The sequence below is a fragment of the Periplaneta americana genome, chromosome 4 (genome assembly GCF_040183065.1).
Source record: "Periplaneta americana isolate PAMFEO1 chromosome 4, P.americana_PAMFEO1_priV1, whole genome shotgun sequence".
Taxonomy (NCBI): Eukaryota; Metazoa; Arthropoda; class Insecta; order Blattodea; family Blattidae; genus Periplaneta; species Periplaneta americana.
The window spans coordinates 176,608,765-176,628,919 of record NC_091120.1 but is presented as its reverse complement, the minus strand read 5'-3'; the positions used below and the strand labels follow the sequence as shown (position 1 = coordinate 176,628,919).

The window sequence follows — 20,155 nt, the reverse complement described above, 5'->3', positions numbered from 1 at the left end:
TTATTATACCACGAAATTTGAAAATTTCTATTTCGTCTTCATCCGCTATTTTAATTTTTAAATGTAGTGTCGATCCCTTATCTTTGTAAGCACATTTTGTTTCATACGTCCAACTTGAAAACGGTTTCTCTTTTAATTCTACAGATAATGATATCAATGTTCTCTCAGTACGAGCCATTTTACACAAAATTAATATGTAACACACACACATATGCGCGCATGCATTTTTCATTAAACTAACACTCAACAACGCAGCATAGACAAATGCATGACACAGTGTATAAATCCAATCAATAATAAATCAACTTCCATAAAGAATGACAGTATAACACCTAATACATACTATAGCATTATCATTTTTATTTCAGTACAATCCGATAGCAGGCGCCAGGCGTCATTGACGATGACGTTGAATATTGGATGGACAGGGTGTTAAAAAAAAGGAGTAAGGAATTTCAGAAATCATTTTATAGAAATGAGAAAAAACTGTATTTTTTCCATTTTTTATCATTCCGGCGAAAATATAACTCGACACAGGGTAGCCTACACCATAAAATCCAGAACCATCCTGTGAAATCCAAGAAGTCTGGCAATCCTGGTTGAAAGTTAAAATAAATTTAATACAATTTATGTGTTGTATTATTAGTGATTATTTTTCCTTTATAAATTTATAGAACAGGGAAGTCAGTTCAGATTTTGCTTGGGAGATGGGACAAGATTTTTTAAGGCAAACATAGGGTATCGCGTGGAGTACTCCAACTTTATTTCCTCTGAAATGAACTATTTTCCATATTGTGACATGGGGTAAATTTGACCATAAGAACGATTTAAACCTTCATATCAGACGCACTGAACATATTTTTGATGTTCATTGCTTTTTATCCATTTCTTAAGTATTATTTTTTAATTATTTTAAGTTGCAAATAGACTTCTAGTTTCCACACATAGGCCTAGATTTAAATTCATATATTACTTATATGATATTATGTAATTTATATGCACTTGCTGTTAATACTGTATTTTTAAAATTGTAAGGGATTTCTCATACTTCGCCACAACACTAGCATATAAATTCACATCCATTCCAATGCTGGGATAAAAAAATGAACCGTACAAAAATGAACATAGGAAGGCCTTGACAAGACTAGAAGTTTCCTTCGACGATGGAACAGGACACAAGGACTATGTGGATATTGAAGAAGAATATCATACATATCTTGCAGTTTTTGTGTATTATTATTTCCGGACATCCGCTGGTTTCCTGGTTTCCGTTCTACTTATAGCCAAGAGTTCCCGGACATTCAGGTCTGGCCTCATATATTGTCCTCACGCCACATCGAATACGATACGAGGTAATGGTTATTGTTTAGTCAACTGTCCGAAGACAGGTCTGAATCTCACAAGTGATACCAACAAGGCACCACTTATGAGGCAACTAGGCGAGGAGATAATGGGGTAAGGTGGCCAGTTCCTTTCCCCCTCCATTGCATACATAATCGACTAACTACATGTTACACTAGTCAGACTTCAGATGTATACAAACAATTGTTCTTCCTCTGAGAAGATGTACTGTCTGATAAACGTATCAGTCAGAACCTCAATCAAAGGCAGAGGTAATAGTATCACATTCAACTGTCAAAATCCATATATACAGGGTGTTTAAAAATACGGGGCATAATTTCAGGTATGTATTTCCCACATGTAGACAATCAAAATAGTTCATTACAACATGTGTCCGGAAATGCTTCATTTCCGAGTTCTGGCCTTCAAAACATTGAAATTCACCGGAACGTTTTTCTTTCCGCAGGTCGTTGTCATTACAGAAGATGTTCAAAATGTCCACCTCCTGCTTGAATAAGGCAGGAAAGTTCGGATTTACACCACACTGCTGCAAGAACCACTGACAGAACCTAACTCGTGCAGGGTAATCTGCTGGTGACATTGCCTGTACACGTTGCAAATGATAAGGATACAATTGATACTCTTTCAACAGTCTCCAGACAGTCGTATGAGGAACATTGACTTGCAACGCTAACCTTCGTGTGCTGATAGAAGGAGTCATGTTCACAGCCTCCAGAATCTCCTCCTGTACTTCTGGAGTTGTAGATCTTGGTCGTCCCCTTCCCAAACCAGGAGAGTTAAATTTTTTAATTTTCCATACTCGCACAGACGGTAATGGAGACGTACAAATGTCTTCCGATCTGGACATTGTCGGTGTGGGTACCTCTCCTGGTACAAACGACGAACCAGCGCAGCATTGCCGTCCGCCTTACCGTACATGAAGTGTATCTCTGCCAGCTCTTGATTTGAATACATGTCGCACAGTCTAACGCCTACACAACACTGAATGTAACCTTCGCCTCGGAATGAACTGTCAGAGTGCCCTCTTAATGTCTCCTTTGACGGCAACGACCTGAGGAAAGAAAAACGTTCCGGTGAATTTCAATGTTGTGAAGGCCATAACTCGGAAATGAAGCATTTCCGGACACATCTTGTAATGAACTATTTTGATTGTCTACATGTGGGAAATACATACCTGAAATTATGCCCCGTATTTTTGAAACACCCTGTATACATAAGGCGTGCGTACAGAAAACTGAAGAGTTGACAAATTGCATTTGTGCGAGATCGTGCGTATTTGCTTGGTTTCCGCACAAAACCAATCCGCGGAAAGTCTAAAATTCCACATTCAGTATTCCCAACCTAACACACATAACAATTTCCCTCTTCTTACCGCTTAAGTGACACATTGATTTTACTGCTTTAGGCTTTTAACATATTATTTTTAGAGACGTTCAATATTGTAATAATTATAATTTGGAAACTTACCACTGCAATTTCACCTAAATTGCACTGTTAATTATTGTTTTTAAATATTTGCAAAAATTAAGTAAACTCTACAACTCCACTAAAGTTACTGCATTCGTGATGCAAGTAACATTAAGGAAGCCGTGAAAAAATCTCCTTTACCGGCAAAATTAAACTTGCCGATGTTATTACTGCAATATGTTATATAAATAATATTGTTAAAATATTAAAATGAAAATAAATCATTACATAACCTTACCGTTTCTTTCAAGTTCGCATTTATAGGCTGGGGGAAAAAAGACAGACGTATACACGGCCTGCTGGAGTATAGTAAACACAGAAAACATTTTAAAGCAACAATGTTGAAGATAGATATTTTTGTTTTTCAAATTTGCCGTCATTGAACAGAAACCAAGATGGAGATTTCATTGCAACTAATTAGAAATTCCTCTTTCAGGTATGTAATAAACGATCTTCGCACAAAATAATGTACGATACACGAGCGGTATGTTTTCTTTCAATTGTCGGAAATTAAAAAAGCTCAACTACGTTTCGCTTTTTCAAACTTTTCCTCGAACATGAAAACTTCAATATACCGCTCTTGTAACGCATATTACTATTAATCGTTTCCACTCAATTTCTGAAATACAAAACCTGAGTCCAGCTTTTTAGAATTCCCCCTCCCCCCCGTTTCTTTTACTATTCTTATTATTCTACCATTCCTCCATTACCGCCATATTATGTCTTCATCTCTGTAGCCCTTAACTCGAAGAGGAAGTTAAAGTAAGAAGCACTTTTTAGGATGTTACATTTTATTTCCTTCCTGACCACTGTTTCCCTATTAAAGTAGAGGCTTTCTACTGTAATAAAGATTGCGACTTCTCATGGCTTTCATACCAACACGCAAGCTAAAACATGTATAACAGTACAAGAGGCCTCGTCAATGTAATAATATGAAATAAAATGTGTCAATATTAAAAATGTTAAAAGCTAAAAAATAATAAAATTCAACTAAAATACTACATCATTTTCAAAAAATTCATTCATATTATAAAAAGGATTGGCTGCGTTACCTATAGTTGAATGAATGAACTAACAAATAACCAATAAATAAACAAATGAACAAACAAATAAATGAATAATGTGATGAAACGTCTGGTAAAAACAACACCAGTAGATCACGGCATCTCATTGGAAAACCTTCATGACATAGACACCGGCCGCGAAAGCGTGCAAACTTAAATAAATAAATAAATAAATAATATAAATAAATAATATAAATAAGTAAATAAGAAAGTAAGTAAATAAGTAAGTAAATAAGAAAGTAAGTAAGTAAATAAGTAAGTAAATAAGTAAGTAAGTAAGTAAATAAATAAATAAAAAATAAACAAATAAAAAATAAAATAAATAAATAAATAAAATAAATAAGTAAATAAGTAAGTAAATAAGAAATTAAGTAAATAAGTAAGTAAATAAGTAAGTAAGTGAATAAGTAAGTAAATAAGTAAGTAAATAAGTAAGTAAGTAAATAAGTAAGTAAGTAAATAAGTGAGTAAGTAAGTAAATAAGTAAGTAAATAAATAAATAAAAAATAAGTAAATAAAAAATAAAATAAATAAATAAATAAATAAAATTAATAAGTAAATAAGTAAGTAAGTAAATAAGTAAGTAAGTAAATAAGAAAGTAAGTAAATAAGAAAGTAAGTAAATAAGTAAGTAAGTAAATAAGTAAGTAAATAAGTAAGTAAGTAAGTAAATAAGTAAGTAAATAAATAAATAAAAATAAATAAAAAATAAAATAAATAAATAAATAAATGAGTAAATAAATAAACTGATAAATTGATAAACTGCTCTATATTGTAGATAAATAAATAAATATACATAAATATATCAATCAATAAATAAGTGAATGAATGAATGAATGAATGAATAAGTAAATACATAAATATATCAATAAATGAATAAATAAAACACAAAGTATAATAATTGTAACACGAAATAATATTGTTCAATTTATAGATCAAATTAACAATAATTAACTAACTGTATGGTTAGGTATTCCCATGGCTAAATCTCGAACTCGTCTTGTCAAAATATCGTATCGCTGTCATCACCAATTCCATCGTCTCTAGATAACGGAGCAAGTAATACAGTGTCATTAAACAACCAAATAGAAATATATTCTTGTTGCTGACCTACTGTAGTTGAATATCTGGCCTGGGAAAGGCTACTGTACAAGATCCGCCTTCGCAGTTACGTCGAACATATAAAAAAACGCTTGGTGCAATTTAGAGGTAAACAAGTACCTATTATTTCACGGCAGTGCAGAAGGCTCTGCTCTACCTACGTAAATGGAAATAACAAGTTCAGACTTGTCTACCAGTCTTCTTGTAAAAACGTAATCAGAACTTGTAACTTACGGAATGTCTTCAAAGAGAAGTGCTTGGGTCTTTCATGGAAATCTGCGGATAATGAAATTTATATCTGTAATTAGCTGCATACAGTTGGGTGTCTAAGAAGGTTTTAGATCTTCGGTTCTGCTCCCCTGTGACGGTCGAAAAAGAAGTTATTCACGGGGGGTTGGGGGGGTAATCGTGAAAAATATATTTACAGCCCATTTTGATTTTGATTTTGTGTTAGATTTCCAAATAAACATAAACATACATAGTTCTTTAAATAAAAATGGTTACATTTCAATTGCATTATTCCTATAATAAAATGACTCGATACTGAATAAAAACTTAATGTATCTAACAGTTTCGAAGAAAGCGTTGTACACAGAGAGAAAGACACAAAAACGGCATACCAAAATCCACTTTTTCCCTGAAAATCTCTAATTTTATTTTTTTCAACATCAGAATACTTCATGTTTGTTCTTTGCTAATGAGACAGTAAAAAAAAAGGCCTTCAAAAGCCATGATATTTAAATATAATTATTTAACACAAAAAACTACGATATTTAAAGATCTTTATTTAACACAAAAAACTACGATATTTAAATACCTTTATTTAACACAAAAAACTACAATATTTAAATGTCTTTAACACAAAATCTAAGATATTTAGAGGTCATTATTTAACATAAAAGTACGCTATTTAAATATATTTATTTAACACAAAAGCTATAATATTTAAATGTCTTTATGTAACACAAAAGCTACGATATTTACTGTAGAGGTCATTATTTAACACAAAAGTACGCTATTTAAATATCTTTATTTAACACAAAAATCAACGATATTTAAATATCTTTATTTAACACAAAAGCTATAATGTTTAAATGTCTTTATTTAACACAGAAGCTACGATATTTACTGCAGAGGTCATTATTTAACACAAAAGTACGCTATTTAAATATCTTTATTTAACACAAAAATCAACGATATTTAAATATCTTTAACACAAAAGCTATAATATTTATATGTCTTTATTTAACACAAAAGCTACGATATTTATTGTAGAGGTCATTATTCAACACAAAAGTACGCTATTTAAATATCTTTATTTAACACAAAAATCAACGATATTTAAATATCTTTATTTAGCACAAAATCTACGATATTTAAATGTCTTTATTTAACACAAAAGTCTACGACAGTTAAATATATTTATTTAGCACAAAATTTACGGTATTTAAATGTCTTTATTTAACACAAAAGCTACGATATTTAAATGTCTTTATTTAACACAAAAGTACGCTATTTAAATATCTTTATTTAACACAAAAGCCACGATATTTAAATATATTTCTAAAAGCTACAATATTTAAACGTATTTATTTAACAAAAAAGCTACAATATTTAAATGTCCTTATTTAACCCTAGATCATATATTATGTAACAGTAGATTATCGCTGTGTTAAAATCGTTTGCGCTTTGAAGAGAACAACCGCCAGGATCGCCACCCGTCCGCCGTAAACGAACACGAGATGGCAGTACAGTTGCTAATATAATTCAAATGGGAATTATGACGTGACTCCTTATGTAACAACTAGATGGCAGCGTAGTAAACCTGACAAAAGTTGTTAACGTCAAACCCTGTAAGGCCGACCTATCTGGGGTATATATGATCTAGGATTTAACACAAAAGCTGCGATATTTAAATGTTCATTTAACACAAAAGCTACGATATTCAAATGGGTTTAATACAAAAACCACGATGTTTAAATGTCTTTTTAACACAAAAGCCACGATATTCAAATATATTTATTTAACACAAAAGCTGCTATATTTAATGCCATTATTAAACATAGTGTGTAGCTACAAATTGCTAATCTTTCTAGCCATTTTTTATTTGTTCTGAAAGTCTGGACAGAGACCTCGTATGGTGAATGTAGAATATTAGTGATGAACTGATGAATGATGATGATAATGATGAGAGAAAACGGGAGAACTCCGAGAAAAACTCTTCTGCGCCCGATTTATCAACCACAAATTTCACCCTGAGCCAGACAGAGATCGAACCTGAGTCGCCATAGTGGAAGGCAGGAAGGCTAACCACTCGGCCTTGGGAGATTACATCTATAGCATTTAAGATATCTGAAAGGAGAGAGATTAGATTTTGTGTCTTAAAATTTAGATGTGTAATAGAAAGAACAATCATAATGTTATTATTTGGACTGAAAAGAAGCACACACAATTTTGCCTCGCCACAGGAACAGAGTATTGATAATTGTGAAAGCTGAAAGTAAACACAGGATGAGCTGGCATGTGTGATTAATGCTGGAGCGATACCACGAAATGAGTGGCGGTACTAGGAAGTACCAGTCTATCGCCTCCAACCACGGCTATAATTTACACGTCCAGGTATGTACAGTATGTTCGTGAGTCACTCTTGTGTTGAGCTTGCAGTAACCCACGAAAAACAGGAGGCTATCTTGTTGACTCATGCAAATGGCATTTATTTTCTTAACGCCCATTTTTAAATACAGAATATGCCTATGGGAAAGCGAGGTGATACAGAGGTAATGGATCAATGGTGGAATGAGTTGGAAGGGGAAACTGAAGTATCTACTCAGAAAGTTACCTACTATAACCATTTTGTGCTCCAGAAACCACTATGTTAAGTAGCCTAAAGACTACTGTCCTCGGGTTTCATTAAAAGGTCTTCAAAATGTACTACTGAGCTCCAACCACGAGAAAGTCTCCGCCGGATGAGACGAAAGGGAGTAAAGCTCGATTCACATTATACGTCACATCACCGTCACGGACCATCACCGTCCAATGCAAACTCATTCACATTTATCGGCAACTGACCGTCAGTTTGCCGCCATCAAGACTGTAGGAACTGTGCTCTCGAACATGCCGATATTTAGCAAACAAAAACTTGCGATGATTGCTGTCTTGTTGGACGAAGAAGAGGCCGAAAGAAGAAAACGAAACAGAATATGGATGAAAGAAATGCTCAGAAAGAGGAATATAGGTGAATATCATACACTATACCGACAGTTGGAGGATGATGAAAGTTGCTTCTATAAGTATTTTAGAATGTCAAAATATCAGTTTTATATTTTGCTTAAAAAATAGAAATACAAATACAAAAACAAAACACGACATTTAGAGAAGCAATTTCAGCAAAAGAAAAGTTGATGGTTTGTTTAAGGTAAGTCCTTCTAGATTGTAGTCTAAACAATGAAATGGAAAAGCAATTATGTCAATTAAAACAAATTATTGTTTGTCATTCCTTGCATAAAATCACTCACAGGAAAACGTTAATTATTCCACAGGGGAAAATTGTTAATAGTAGGTTTGAACTGATGATATTCCTGACACGTGTGATGGTGTAGGCGACGGTGTTTGCATAGTTGTCAGATCATGTGACGTAGTTGAGGTCGTCCGATAAGTAACCCTAACTGTTTGCAGCTGTGTTGCAGCACGGGATGCTGATAGTGAGCTGGTGGTGCTGAAGAAATCGAAGGCTGCCCATTGTTTTGGGACTGGAACATCCTTTCTTGAATTTTTTCGTATTCAAGATTAGAAATTATATTGACAATTTTTTATTTTGCCAGATTTTGTCTTAATGGTGAAAATTGTTTCACTGTGGCAGCTATGCCGTTGAAAAATGCATCTATTGGGTCCGCACTGCAGGTAGACGTCAATTGCTTTTATTTTTCATTGTTTTCTAATAAATATTTCATAACGAGAGATGACGCTGTTTCCTTCTCCTGCACCTTTTTCTTTGGACGCCTTTGTGACCCTGTAACTAGAGGATCAGTGTTCTTGCTTCTGGCAGTACTGATTTTCTTAAGTCCTGTGGATGTGAAGCAGCAGTCTCTTCATTTGTATCATTGTTCAAACTTTCTTCTTCTCCTTGATTGTTCGAATCGTCACTGCCTTGAGGTTCAACGTTTCCTATAGTTTCTCTTTCTTTAATAAAAGGGATCAGAAATAACATATAATCTTCATATTTCCATTTTTTTTCGGTGTTGGTTGCCTGTCCGCTCTTAGTCTTCCTCTTTTTTAATGCCTTTCTAAACTGATCCCTTAATGAAACCCACCTCACTTTGCATTCTGGACCTGAAAAGATTGAATCGGCCTCATTCATCACCGAAATCATATTCATAACAAATCAGTAATACATATACAGTCACCATCTAGTTCGCAACAATAGAACAGACCTTCGGATTTCAATCAAAGGATACTAGCAATATGACCAAAGATGTTAAAGCGAGTATAAATAACAGGGAGGAAGAAGAAAGCATAAACAATTCACGCTATCAAACCGTCCACGTCACATCAAAACATCTCCTCGAGAATCCCAGACGGTCCGTGCCGTTGATGGGCTGTGACGTTGCCTGTATATGTGAACGCTACCATACAAAACGCATTGTACAATGTTTTGATGCAATGCTGCTGGTCCGTGATGTGACGGTGATGTGACGTATAATGTGAATCGAGCTTAATGCTGTGAATGAATGTTGATGTCATAAGATGTCATAAGGTCACACACGTGGGTACTCATATCTCTATTGGCTCGCTGTCACAGCACAAACAATAATATTGATACACACATGTTTATACTACCCTAATTACAAAATTAGATCACTGTTAATCTCATAGGGCCGTATTCATAGACACTTTTAGCGCGGGCTTCCGGTGGATGATCAGCATTTTTCGTATTCATAAACCAGTGTTAGCGATATGATATGATTTGAATTATGTACTAGTAACCAGTGGATAGCCGGGGCTAGCTTAGTACGCTCGTAGCGCGTGCTGCGAAATGTCTATGAATAACACCCCTGGTCTTTTAATCTCTCCATACAGGAAATAACAAATGCAGGAGAGCGCATGGTTTTGAAACAGACGTTATAACGATAATATTATACAGGGACATCATTTTATTTTTACTAACATTTCTAATATTAACCTGGCTATACCTTTGGCTTAAAGGTTGTGAACCGGAAACACCGTTTGATACCCCCTTCCACTGGAGTTCGATGATACTGGCGTAAGATACAAACAAATCACTTTACTAGGTATAGGAGGGATGAAAAGTAGTTCATCCATTTACGTAAAGTAGGAAATATCGCAATTTTGAGTTTGATAATTTTCATTGGGGTTTTCTTTAATCAAAATACAGTACTGTATTGACAATATGTGTTTTTACTCACGAACTGAGCTGTCCGTTCGGACGTATTCATTATGCAGCGCATATTATACTGTCTATAACACATTAGCGTACAATATAGAGAATGACGTTAAATTGAAAAATAATCATAATATGGATATTTAAACACATATTTGAAAATGATGGCCATTCATTTCTATACAGGTTTCAGTTCTTTTTTTGCATATTATCGCACTATATACTATTGTACCTAATTCCAATTACCAGTTTCGTCTTTCGTACTACTAACTCATATTGAAATAATTCTGTACCTACTCTATAAAAGAGTACCTTACGTACTGTATATTCAATCTTCACTTCTGTCCGATCCGAAAAGATAAAATGATTCAGATATGCTATTTATTATCCGTTCAAGTGGTTTTGTCGAGGGTCGTAGAAAGGAGGGAAATCACGTGACAGTTAATTACTTAACGAGGCCGTTTTATTTAAGTTATTTTAAACAGTTATATAATATTACGTAGACGTCCAATTCCTAACAGAAATTAATGTGTTCAGAAAAGAACTAAGACAGCCCAGCCACAAAGGAACGGGCAGAAGTGGGTGGAGGAAACCGGGATGCGACATAGGCAAACGGACGACAGTACCTGTGCGAGAATATGATTCAATATTGAAAGCGAACATATTTCTGGAACATACTATACTCACTAACTCAGTACTGTTTGTGTTTACTAAGGCCGTAAAGCGACTTTGACTGTATACGCTTGGTTCTGTGTGGAGAACGATTGCAAGTTCACTAGTAGAGGGGGTGGGAATGAAGTACATTCAAAAACTCAGGTACAATAAAAATTGAAGTAAAAATAAAATGATGTCAATGTATATCTACTTCGCTTTAATACATGCCGCAATAGTAAGCACATTCCTTTCACGGTTGATCTCCTGGTTGGAGAACAGTACCTATACTCCGTTTCTGAAATCTATAGAGTATAGAGACGAAACAGGTCCTTTGCGCAAGTGGTGCGTGGAGGGGGCCATCCAATGACCGCTCTGGGGAAAGCATTGCTTTAAGACGAGCGTCTAAAATGTCACCTCTACCTACCACCTTCTGCCACGCGCATCTTAGCGACAGTGAGCCGATGCACCCAGTGTTGCCAACATATAAATTGTATCCCCGTCAGTCTATCACCTGTAAATCCGTCAAAATTAAAAAAAAGTAAGACCCACTCTATCTGATGCTTTTCCAATTCACTGCAGGCTAAAGCAGGGAGATGCACTATCACCTTTACTTTTTAACTTCGCTCTAGAATATGCCATTAGGAAAGTTCAGGATAATAGACAGGGTTTGGAGTTGAACGGGTTACATCAGCTGCTTGTCTATGCGGATGACGTGAATATGTTAGGAGAAAATCCACAAACAATTAGGGAAAACGCGGAAATTCTTGAAGCAAGTAGAGCGATAGGGTTGGAAGTAAATCCCGAAAAGACTAAGTATATGATTATGTCTCGTGACCAGAATATTGTACGAAATGGAACTATAAAAATTGGAGATTATCCTTCGAAGAGGTAGAAAAATTCAAATATCTTGGAGCAACAGTAACAAATCTAAATGACACTCGGGAGGAAATTAAACGCAGAATAAATATGGGAAATGCCTGTTATTATCCGGTTGAGAAGCTTTTGTTATCTAGTCTTCTGTCAAAAAGTCTGAAAGTTAGAATTTATAAAACAGTTATATTACCGGTTGTTTGTATGGTTGTGAAACTTGGACTCTCACTTTGAGAGAGGAACAGAAATTAAGGGTGTTTGAGAATAAGGTGCTTAGGAAAATATTTGGGGCTAAGAGGGATGAAGTTACAGAAGAATGGAGAAAGTTACACAACGCAGAGCTGCAAGCATTGTATACTTCACCTGACATAATTAGGAACATAAAATCCAGACGTTTGAGATGGGCAGGACATGTAGCACGTATTGGCGAATCCAGAAATGCATATAGAGTGTTAGTTGGGAGGCCGGAGGGAAAAAGACCTTTGGGGAGGCCGAGACGTAGATAGGAAGATAATATTAAAATGGATTTGAGGGAGATAGGATATGATGGTAGAGACTGGATTAATCTTGCTCAGGATAGGGACCAATGACGGGCTTATGTGAGGGCGGCAATGAACCTACGGGTTCCTTAAAAGCCAGTAAGTAAGTAAATAAGTAAGACCCACTCAATATATATATATATATATATATATATATATATATATATATATATATATATACTGTATATACAAATAAAAGCAAATATTAACGCAACTTTCTTAACAATCTTGATTAAAATAATAATTCATCCACATCATCTGCCTCTACTTCTGCACTTGATGTGCTTTGTTGGTCTACGCTCCCCCAAAAATTAACAATTACAAATGACAGCAGCTAAAAAGTCAAAGGACGGTGTAAATCGTAATTTCCGCCAGAAAACCCATCACCCGTCAAAGCCATTCTTTTCCCGTCCGCTACATTGAAATTCCGTCACTTTTGACGGAAATTCCGTCCAGTTGGCAACACTGGATGCAGCTCTCAATACACTCCAAGCACTGATAGGCTCCGCCCATTCGCTTCTCGTAGTCTCCACCCAAATGCGTCGACTTACTCTAAAGATTCCAGAAACGGAGTGTAGGTAATTCTGAAGGAATAAGTTCGATTCCTGATTTCGCCAGACTCTGAGAGGCATGCCGTTCTGTAGATTTATCAATTCAGACTATAAACTTTCAGGATTTTCTATCGGCTATAAGCCAAAAGGATTTCAGAAAATTCTCGATTCCTTGTCAATTGTCACTGTTTCTCCAAACTTACCAGTGAATTCTGCTGTAGGTCTTGAAGTAGGATCTTATATTTGATAAGATTTTCTTGTCACTCTTCAAGATAGTTTATAGTCAAAGAAAGTGAAGTTGTCTATGTTCTACATGATACTGCCATAATTCAAATTTATCCACGAATGCTCTTAGCTAGTAGATCGTATATCGTGCAATTCTCGTGCTAACGATATTTAATATCAGTCTTACCTTGTTGATATCCCATTTTTACCTTTAGCTATTCTAAAGCAGATCTAGACAGTATTTCTTTACTAAAACCTTCACTGTGTTCATTTGTAACATAAAATGTCATGCGTGAGAAAGTGTAATAGAACATAATACAAGCTTTACCTCCCTTCTTAATAAAAAAAATCTCTTTCGACTCATCACTAAAGGGAAATGATCTGGGGATTATATTGTTTTTCACTTAATCCGAGCCGCCACTTACTGCAAACGAGAGCCAACTTGCGTCTTGCAAGAACCGCATACAGACACTACAGCTAGTACAGAGTCCTTTCTACCTGCACTGAGGCTGTGTTGACACTTTGAGAGCACGAGTTGCCCACCCATGGTCATTACGAATTTATAGGTCTACTGTTACTAGATATAATAACTCAAATTTTTTGGATAGGCTAAGCCTCAAAAGCCTCTTAAAACCTTCGCCAAGGAGAAAGTGACAAGTTAGACTATTAATTACAATAATTCGTACTAGATTAAACACTTATTAGTGATCACTTTATTAAAATAAAATTAGTATCCTTTAATGTCCATACGCACATTGTTACTAATGTTTTCGGCATGCGTAATAACCTTACTACTGGAATCCTTATATAATATCAACATCCACGGTCAAGAAGATGATATTCTTTCCGCTCCTGTGTAACCGACAACAGTTTCATTCCCGAAACTGGACGACCAACGTATTGTACGTACCTCCGATACGATACAGCTCGGATTTTTTTGAGGGCGAGGTTAAGTTACATTCGAAAATGTGTTGATTCTACGAACAACAACAACAAACACGTCTACTGTTAACTCATTATCGCTTTGCAAAAGGATTTCCATGTAATGTAAATTACTTCTACGAATAGCATTGACACCACAAGCCTGCTATTGTTTAAGTAGACCTACCTAGCATCTACGTGTTGTTCTGCTTTGCAAGACCTTGGATTAAAATGTACCACAATTTTCAAAAGATTTCTCCTTCCTATTACGTGATAAATCGGCATCTCCGAACGTCTTTTTAAATTAATAAAATCCGTGGCGCGACAGCCCATGAAGGGCCAAGACCGATCAGTAGACTGCTGGCCTCACGTTCACACGCCTCAGCAGAGGTTCACGATCATCCAGTGAGTACAGGGATAACGTGATATCAGCACGATGCCCCCAGCAGTTATAGGTGGCTTACGAAACCTGATTTCACTACTAACTCCCCAGATTCATCATGATGCTGCATGGGAACCGGTCCCATACAATGGACGAAACGTCATGAGTAGAGATGAAACAAATTCCTTCGTAAACAAGATATCAGCACAGTCTAGTATACGCAGCCACGAAGCTTGAGTTTACGAGGGTACTAGGAACAGTAGACTGTGCAGGTACTATTTCGCATTGTCTGTAATGCGGCGATAGTAGCGATCCTTTTAGAATTAGAATTAGCCACGAAATCCCATGAAGGGCAAGGGCCTCCTGACTATGCAGGGTGGCTTGTCAAACAGTTCCCGGTTAGCCACTCCGGGAATGATGGTCACTTGTAATGTCATATCTGAAGGGTCCACTGTTCACTAGATCCTAGGGGTTAGCAACTATCTATGGATGCATATTTACTTCTATTAAGCTTCGTGACTGTATACTAGACTGTGATATCAGCATAACCAAGACGCGAGTTAGGATACATGACGTCAGGGGGAGGAGTGAGCGTACAGTCTCATTTCAGTAACAGTACCGGTACTGAAGTGTCTTCGTACAGTGACGTCGCCAGGATCAGAGCAAAGGGGGGTGCGGATGGGGTGTGAGATTTAAAAATGGGGTGCGAGCTGTAAAAATGTGGTACATAAAAAATAAAAAATGTTCTTTCATGCACTTGCGCGCATACTATACATCTGTTTATTAATATTAATATCATTATTATTGCTCATCACATCCATTACGATACACTATGGGACGTAGTTGTTTTTTCACATCCAAGAAATTGTTTGTTTTTGTTCTTCAAAATAATTTATGCCTAGTATTTTGTTAATAAATTGCCCTTTGGGGTGCTCAGATTTTTTATGGGGTGCTTGCGCACCCTTTCGCACCCCCCTAGCGACGTCCCTGTCTTCGTAAGTGAACAGTGTGACAGTTCCCGAGTGAAGTTACGTATATTACGTGTAGTGCAATTTTATTAAGATGGAACAAGCAACATCACGTATTCCCAAATTGAATGTGCTTATGGAGAAATTTGGAAGTCAATATGTCACAGTAAAAGGAGAAAAAAAAATACTATGTAAGTTGTGTAAGATGAATTTAAGGGATTAAAACATCAATAACTAAAACGTCAAAGTAATTCTATAAAACACAGGAAAAATATTAATTTGCCTACAAGCAAAAACAGTGAAGAAGCATTTTCAGTTATAAATCTGAATTTTTTCAATAAATGTGAAATTATGGCAGCTGCTAATTATTCAGTTTTCGAAAGCTTAAAATTCTCATTTCAGAAACTCTACTTAAAAAAAATATACAAATCGAGATCTCCCAAGACGAACAGATTTTAACAAACAGTATTTGAATCGCTACATATTAAAAGGAAGTCCAAAAATACAAATTTTACAGGAGAGAGAAAAAAAAAACTGTCCAGGATATCCGCCCTTTTAACATGTATCATTTCTCAGTGAAAATACTGCGTTTTTGTTCATTAACACCTTACATCTGATCAACTTTAAAACTGATTCTAACCACTTTATGACATTTAAATGTCCACTCACTAAACAGATGAATGACTCATTATCGCGATCCTTCCTGGGACTTACAATGGCACTTTGCCTAATGTTTTATAGGTTGAGGTGATTCCAAGGTCATCAATGAAGCGTGCTGTACAGTATACAATGTAAGCCATCAGAAAGTCCGTATTGTAGTTTCACTGTGTCCAGCGGCAGTCACATTCATCCTCTTTAATAAGCAACATCTAGAACCAATACTAGATTATTTAGTGCCGATCAATTTGGTGATAATAAGATACTTGGCGAGATGAATAATAAACAGTTTCTCGATTTTTATGTCCCTTATTTTAGCTTCAGGAATCAGATTTTAAGAAGGAAAAGAAAAAAAAAAAACTAAATAACAGAAAAAGGTTCATTCAAGTTTGCACCCATAACTTTCTGCGCTGTAGAGAAGTCATTCTCTGCCTACAAAAACACATTCTATGTATGTATGTACTTATTCATACTGCAATGGGTATATACCTGGTGGCAGTGGTAACTAATTACACTCAATAATGACAATAAACTTAAAATTAAAAATACAATTAATAATAATACTAACAATAATAATAACAATAATAATAATAATAATAATAATAATAATAATAATAACAACAGTGAATATCCTAAATTAAATGAAACGATCACTTAAAATAACATTTGAAATAAATCTAATTTGTATCTTAAACCTAAGTTCGAACTAAAACCCACGAGTATGACATGTTCATATCTGCACAAGTACCTTTCAACATTACACTCATTTCGCTCTCACTCACTGCACTGGAACTACGACACATTTTACTGATTCTTTCTGATTTCACTAACACTTCAAAAACATTTCACTGTTCAAATACTTTTGCACTGCCACTATAAACTATAAAGCTTCACTGACAGGAACACGTTTCACTTACACTACACACTTCACTGACACAACATAATTCTTCACTGATACAACATTTCAATAACAAAATATCATTTACACCCTTTAAATACTGTGTATAATTACTGTCTATTAGTAAAGTCCTTAAGCCTATTATTGACTGACAAGCGCAGGAATCTCACAGAAACCAATTTAGAAAGATTGTTAGGTTGTTATCTGAGAAAAAAAAAAAGTTAATTTGAAATAAGACATTTGGAACAAAAATGAAAGTGCATATTTTAATGTATTTTTCGCTTGATCGTGCACGTTTCATAGTTAGATAGTGCATGAATGCATGCATATTTTGGGATTTTATCATCATCGTCCTTGCAGGTATTAGGCCTAGTGGCCTGTTACTGTCTCCGCCCATCTTTTCAGGGGGTGTCTGAAAGATCGTCTTCCATGTGGTATATAGCGGAGAATTTGTCTTGGGAGTCTGGAACGGTCCATCCTATTGACATGGTTAAGCCATTTTTGTCTATAGTGGTTGAGATGTTCATAAATAGGTGTAATTTTCAATTCTTTTGTAATTAGTTAATTCCTTTTGTGGTCAAGCAAGCTGTAGCCGGCAGTCCTCATTAGAAATCTCATTTCCGCAGTTGTTAGGCGTTAAGCATCTGAGTTTCGGACAGTCCAGGCCTCACTACCATACATGAGGGCAGGTCTTGCTATTGGATTTTATAGTGCATGAAATTCTTGTCTTTACTTATAACAAATTAACAATGTCTTTTCTTTTAATATTACAGATTCCAATCGACCTCATACAGCGCCTTAACACTATTGAAAATGTAACACAACTACGAAATTTTCTGGATCCTGATACACTGCATGATTATGATGATGATGATGATTCTGATATTGGAAGTAAGTATAAACTGTAATAAATGTAATATAAGTTGCATCACTTAACTTACCATGATAATAATTTTATCAAACATAATTTTCATCTTTTCTGGTTTAAAATGTATTTATTTTTTTCATTTTTTGAATTATAATTAATTTTACCCTTGATTTTACATATCATCCTTCATCTAACGTGGTCTGTATACTAAATGAAAGATTTCTTTGTCATGAAACAATGTAGGGGTGGTGACTGTGGGAGGGGTAAGGACAAGGTCATGCACGGATTTAATGATGCACTAAAGTAATGACTGAGAATACGACTTGCATAAATGTTGTCCGGGAGATTAAAATTGTAACTCTAACTGTAAAACATATGCATTCATCCAGACAGAACATATAGGCTATAAAATTAATTGTAAAAAAATTGTTTGAAGTTGATTAACGGATAATAAGTAGGATTAAATTATAATAATGCTCTTTCTATAAATAAACTAAAGACAGAGTAAATCTAAGCATGTATATATTGCATACTACTAAGATTTATTATAAATCATCCGTCCTCAAGTGAGGTTGACCACTGGGATCCGGAATTAACAAACAGAAAAGATAAAGGGAAATGAAACGAGCAAAATAATGATTCGATTTGTACATTAAAACAAAAATTTACGTGTTAACATATAGATGATAGTGTAGAATTTGAAGAGAGGCCTTCAGAATTTCCATTACAATCTTCTGAACCTCATAAAAGGGAATTTGAAAGGATTTAAGGATATTATTTGTAAATTTTGGTAAACAGCCCCTCGCTCCAAATAGTAAGCCTGTAACATCCCAGTTGTAAAGCGAAATGCCATATTTTTCACTGAGGTATGGAAGACAAGGTACATATTTAGCTCGCTTGTCATCATTTATCTGCAGTGCTTGATTCGTGTCTCGTTCAAAGCAAATCGTAGGGTCTAAGACCATCGCTTTCTGGGTTCTTCTATTGATGGCAATTATATCGACTCTTCTATGAGAATCATCTTTAGGCACACAATGAATCTCCTCATGTACTTCCCATCCTCTGTTTCTTAGCAGGTTGGCAATTGCTGTACGGGCACGATGGTGTCTGTTGTTACGCAGTAGCTCTCCCTTCTTACAGAACTTCGGAAATACTGAAAATATTTTCTTTGCAAAAAACAAACCAAAAAAAAAAATAGAAATAAAATGATTAACTTCTCATAATTAAAATAAACATTTCTTTTCTGTTTCAAGGAAGTGTGATCATTAGACATTAACATATTAGATCAGCATTTCTCAAACTATGGTCTGCGGACCACCTGTGGTCCTCGAGGTCTGCCCTTGTGGTCCTTCAAAAAAGGCAGAAGAAAAAATCAAATTCAAACGAATTGCGTATCACTCTATAGCTGAAAATCTCAGAGTTTCGAAATGACACATGGTAATCGTCTTTCACTTTTTCTCCCAGTACTGACATTTTATGAAATTTATTACCCGATCCTTCTACTAACTTCCCACTCTACTCTCAACAACAAAAGAGGGATTTAAAACACTATAAACGTGGTGTTTCTCGCCATCTTTTCCCTGCACATCTGGCACCGCCCCTGTAATTCAGCCAGGGCTCACCCAAATTCATAACAGAGGACCAAACCTTTTCATGTATTTATGTTTCTTAATAGTTTTGCCGACACCCAGTCCGCACATTGAAATGGTCACATACTGTACATCGTACACCAATAATACAACTCTGAGGTCACAATTTGAAACTTATTTTCCAAGTAAATATGACGTATTTCATGGGTTCATGATCACTTTCATTGCGATACTGAAACTAACAAACTTTCATTGAGTGAAAGAGAACAGTTAATTGAACTCTCGAATGAGACCAGACTTAAAATGAAATTCCAACGGAAGGTATAGTTAATTTCTGGATCGCATCAGAAGTGAAAAGAGAATACAGTGAACTGTACAATGATGCTTTAGAGATTATAATTCAGTTTGTTTCTACGTATCTCTGTGAGAAAGGGTTTTCATCACTAACTCTAATAAAAACAAAGTAGGCTACCAAAATCGACTCGATGTATGTGATGATATCCGACTTACGCTTACCAGCATACATCCAAGACAAGAATGTGCAAGAATCGGCAGGCTCATCCATCTCCTGAGTACCAACATTTATTTATTAATTTTTTTAGTTAATAAGTTAAAGATTTTCCAAACTCTAATAAGCATAT

At 35.3% G+C, this 20,155-nt stretch overlaps 1 protein-coding gene across 1 annotated transcript in view; it reads left to right on the top strand.

The window, feature by feature from the left end:
* Positions 1-20,155, top strand: part of LOC138698465 (uncharacterized) — a 67,631-nt gene that overhangs the window by 21,313 nt on the left and 26,163 nt on the right. The window contains exon 2 of the mRNA XM_069824407.1: positions 17,831-17,948. Within this exon, the coding sequence (XP_069680508.1) occupies positions 17,831-17,948 (118 nt within the window). The remainder of the gene's footprint in view (positions 1-17,830; positions 17,949-20,155) is intronic.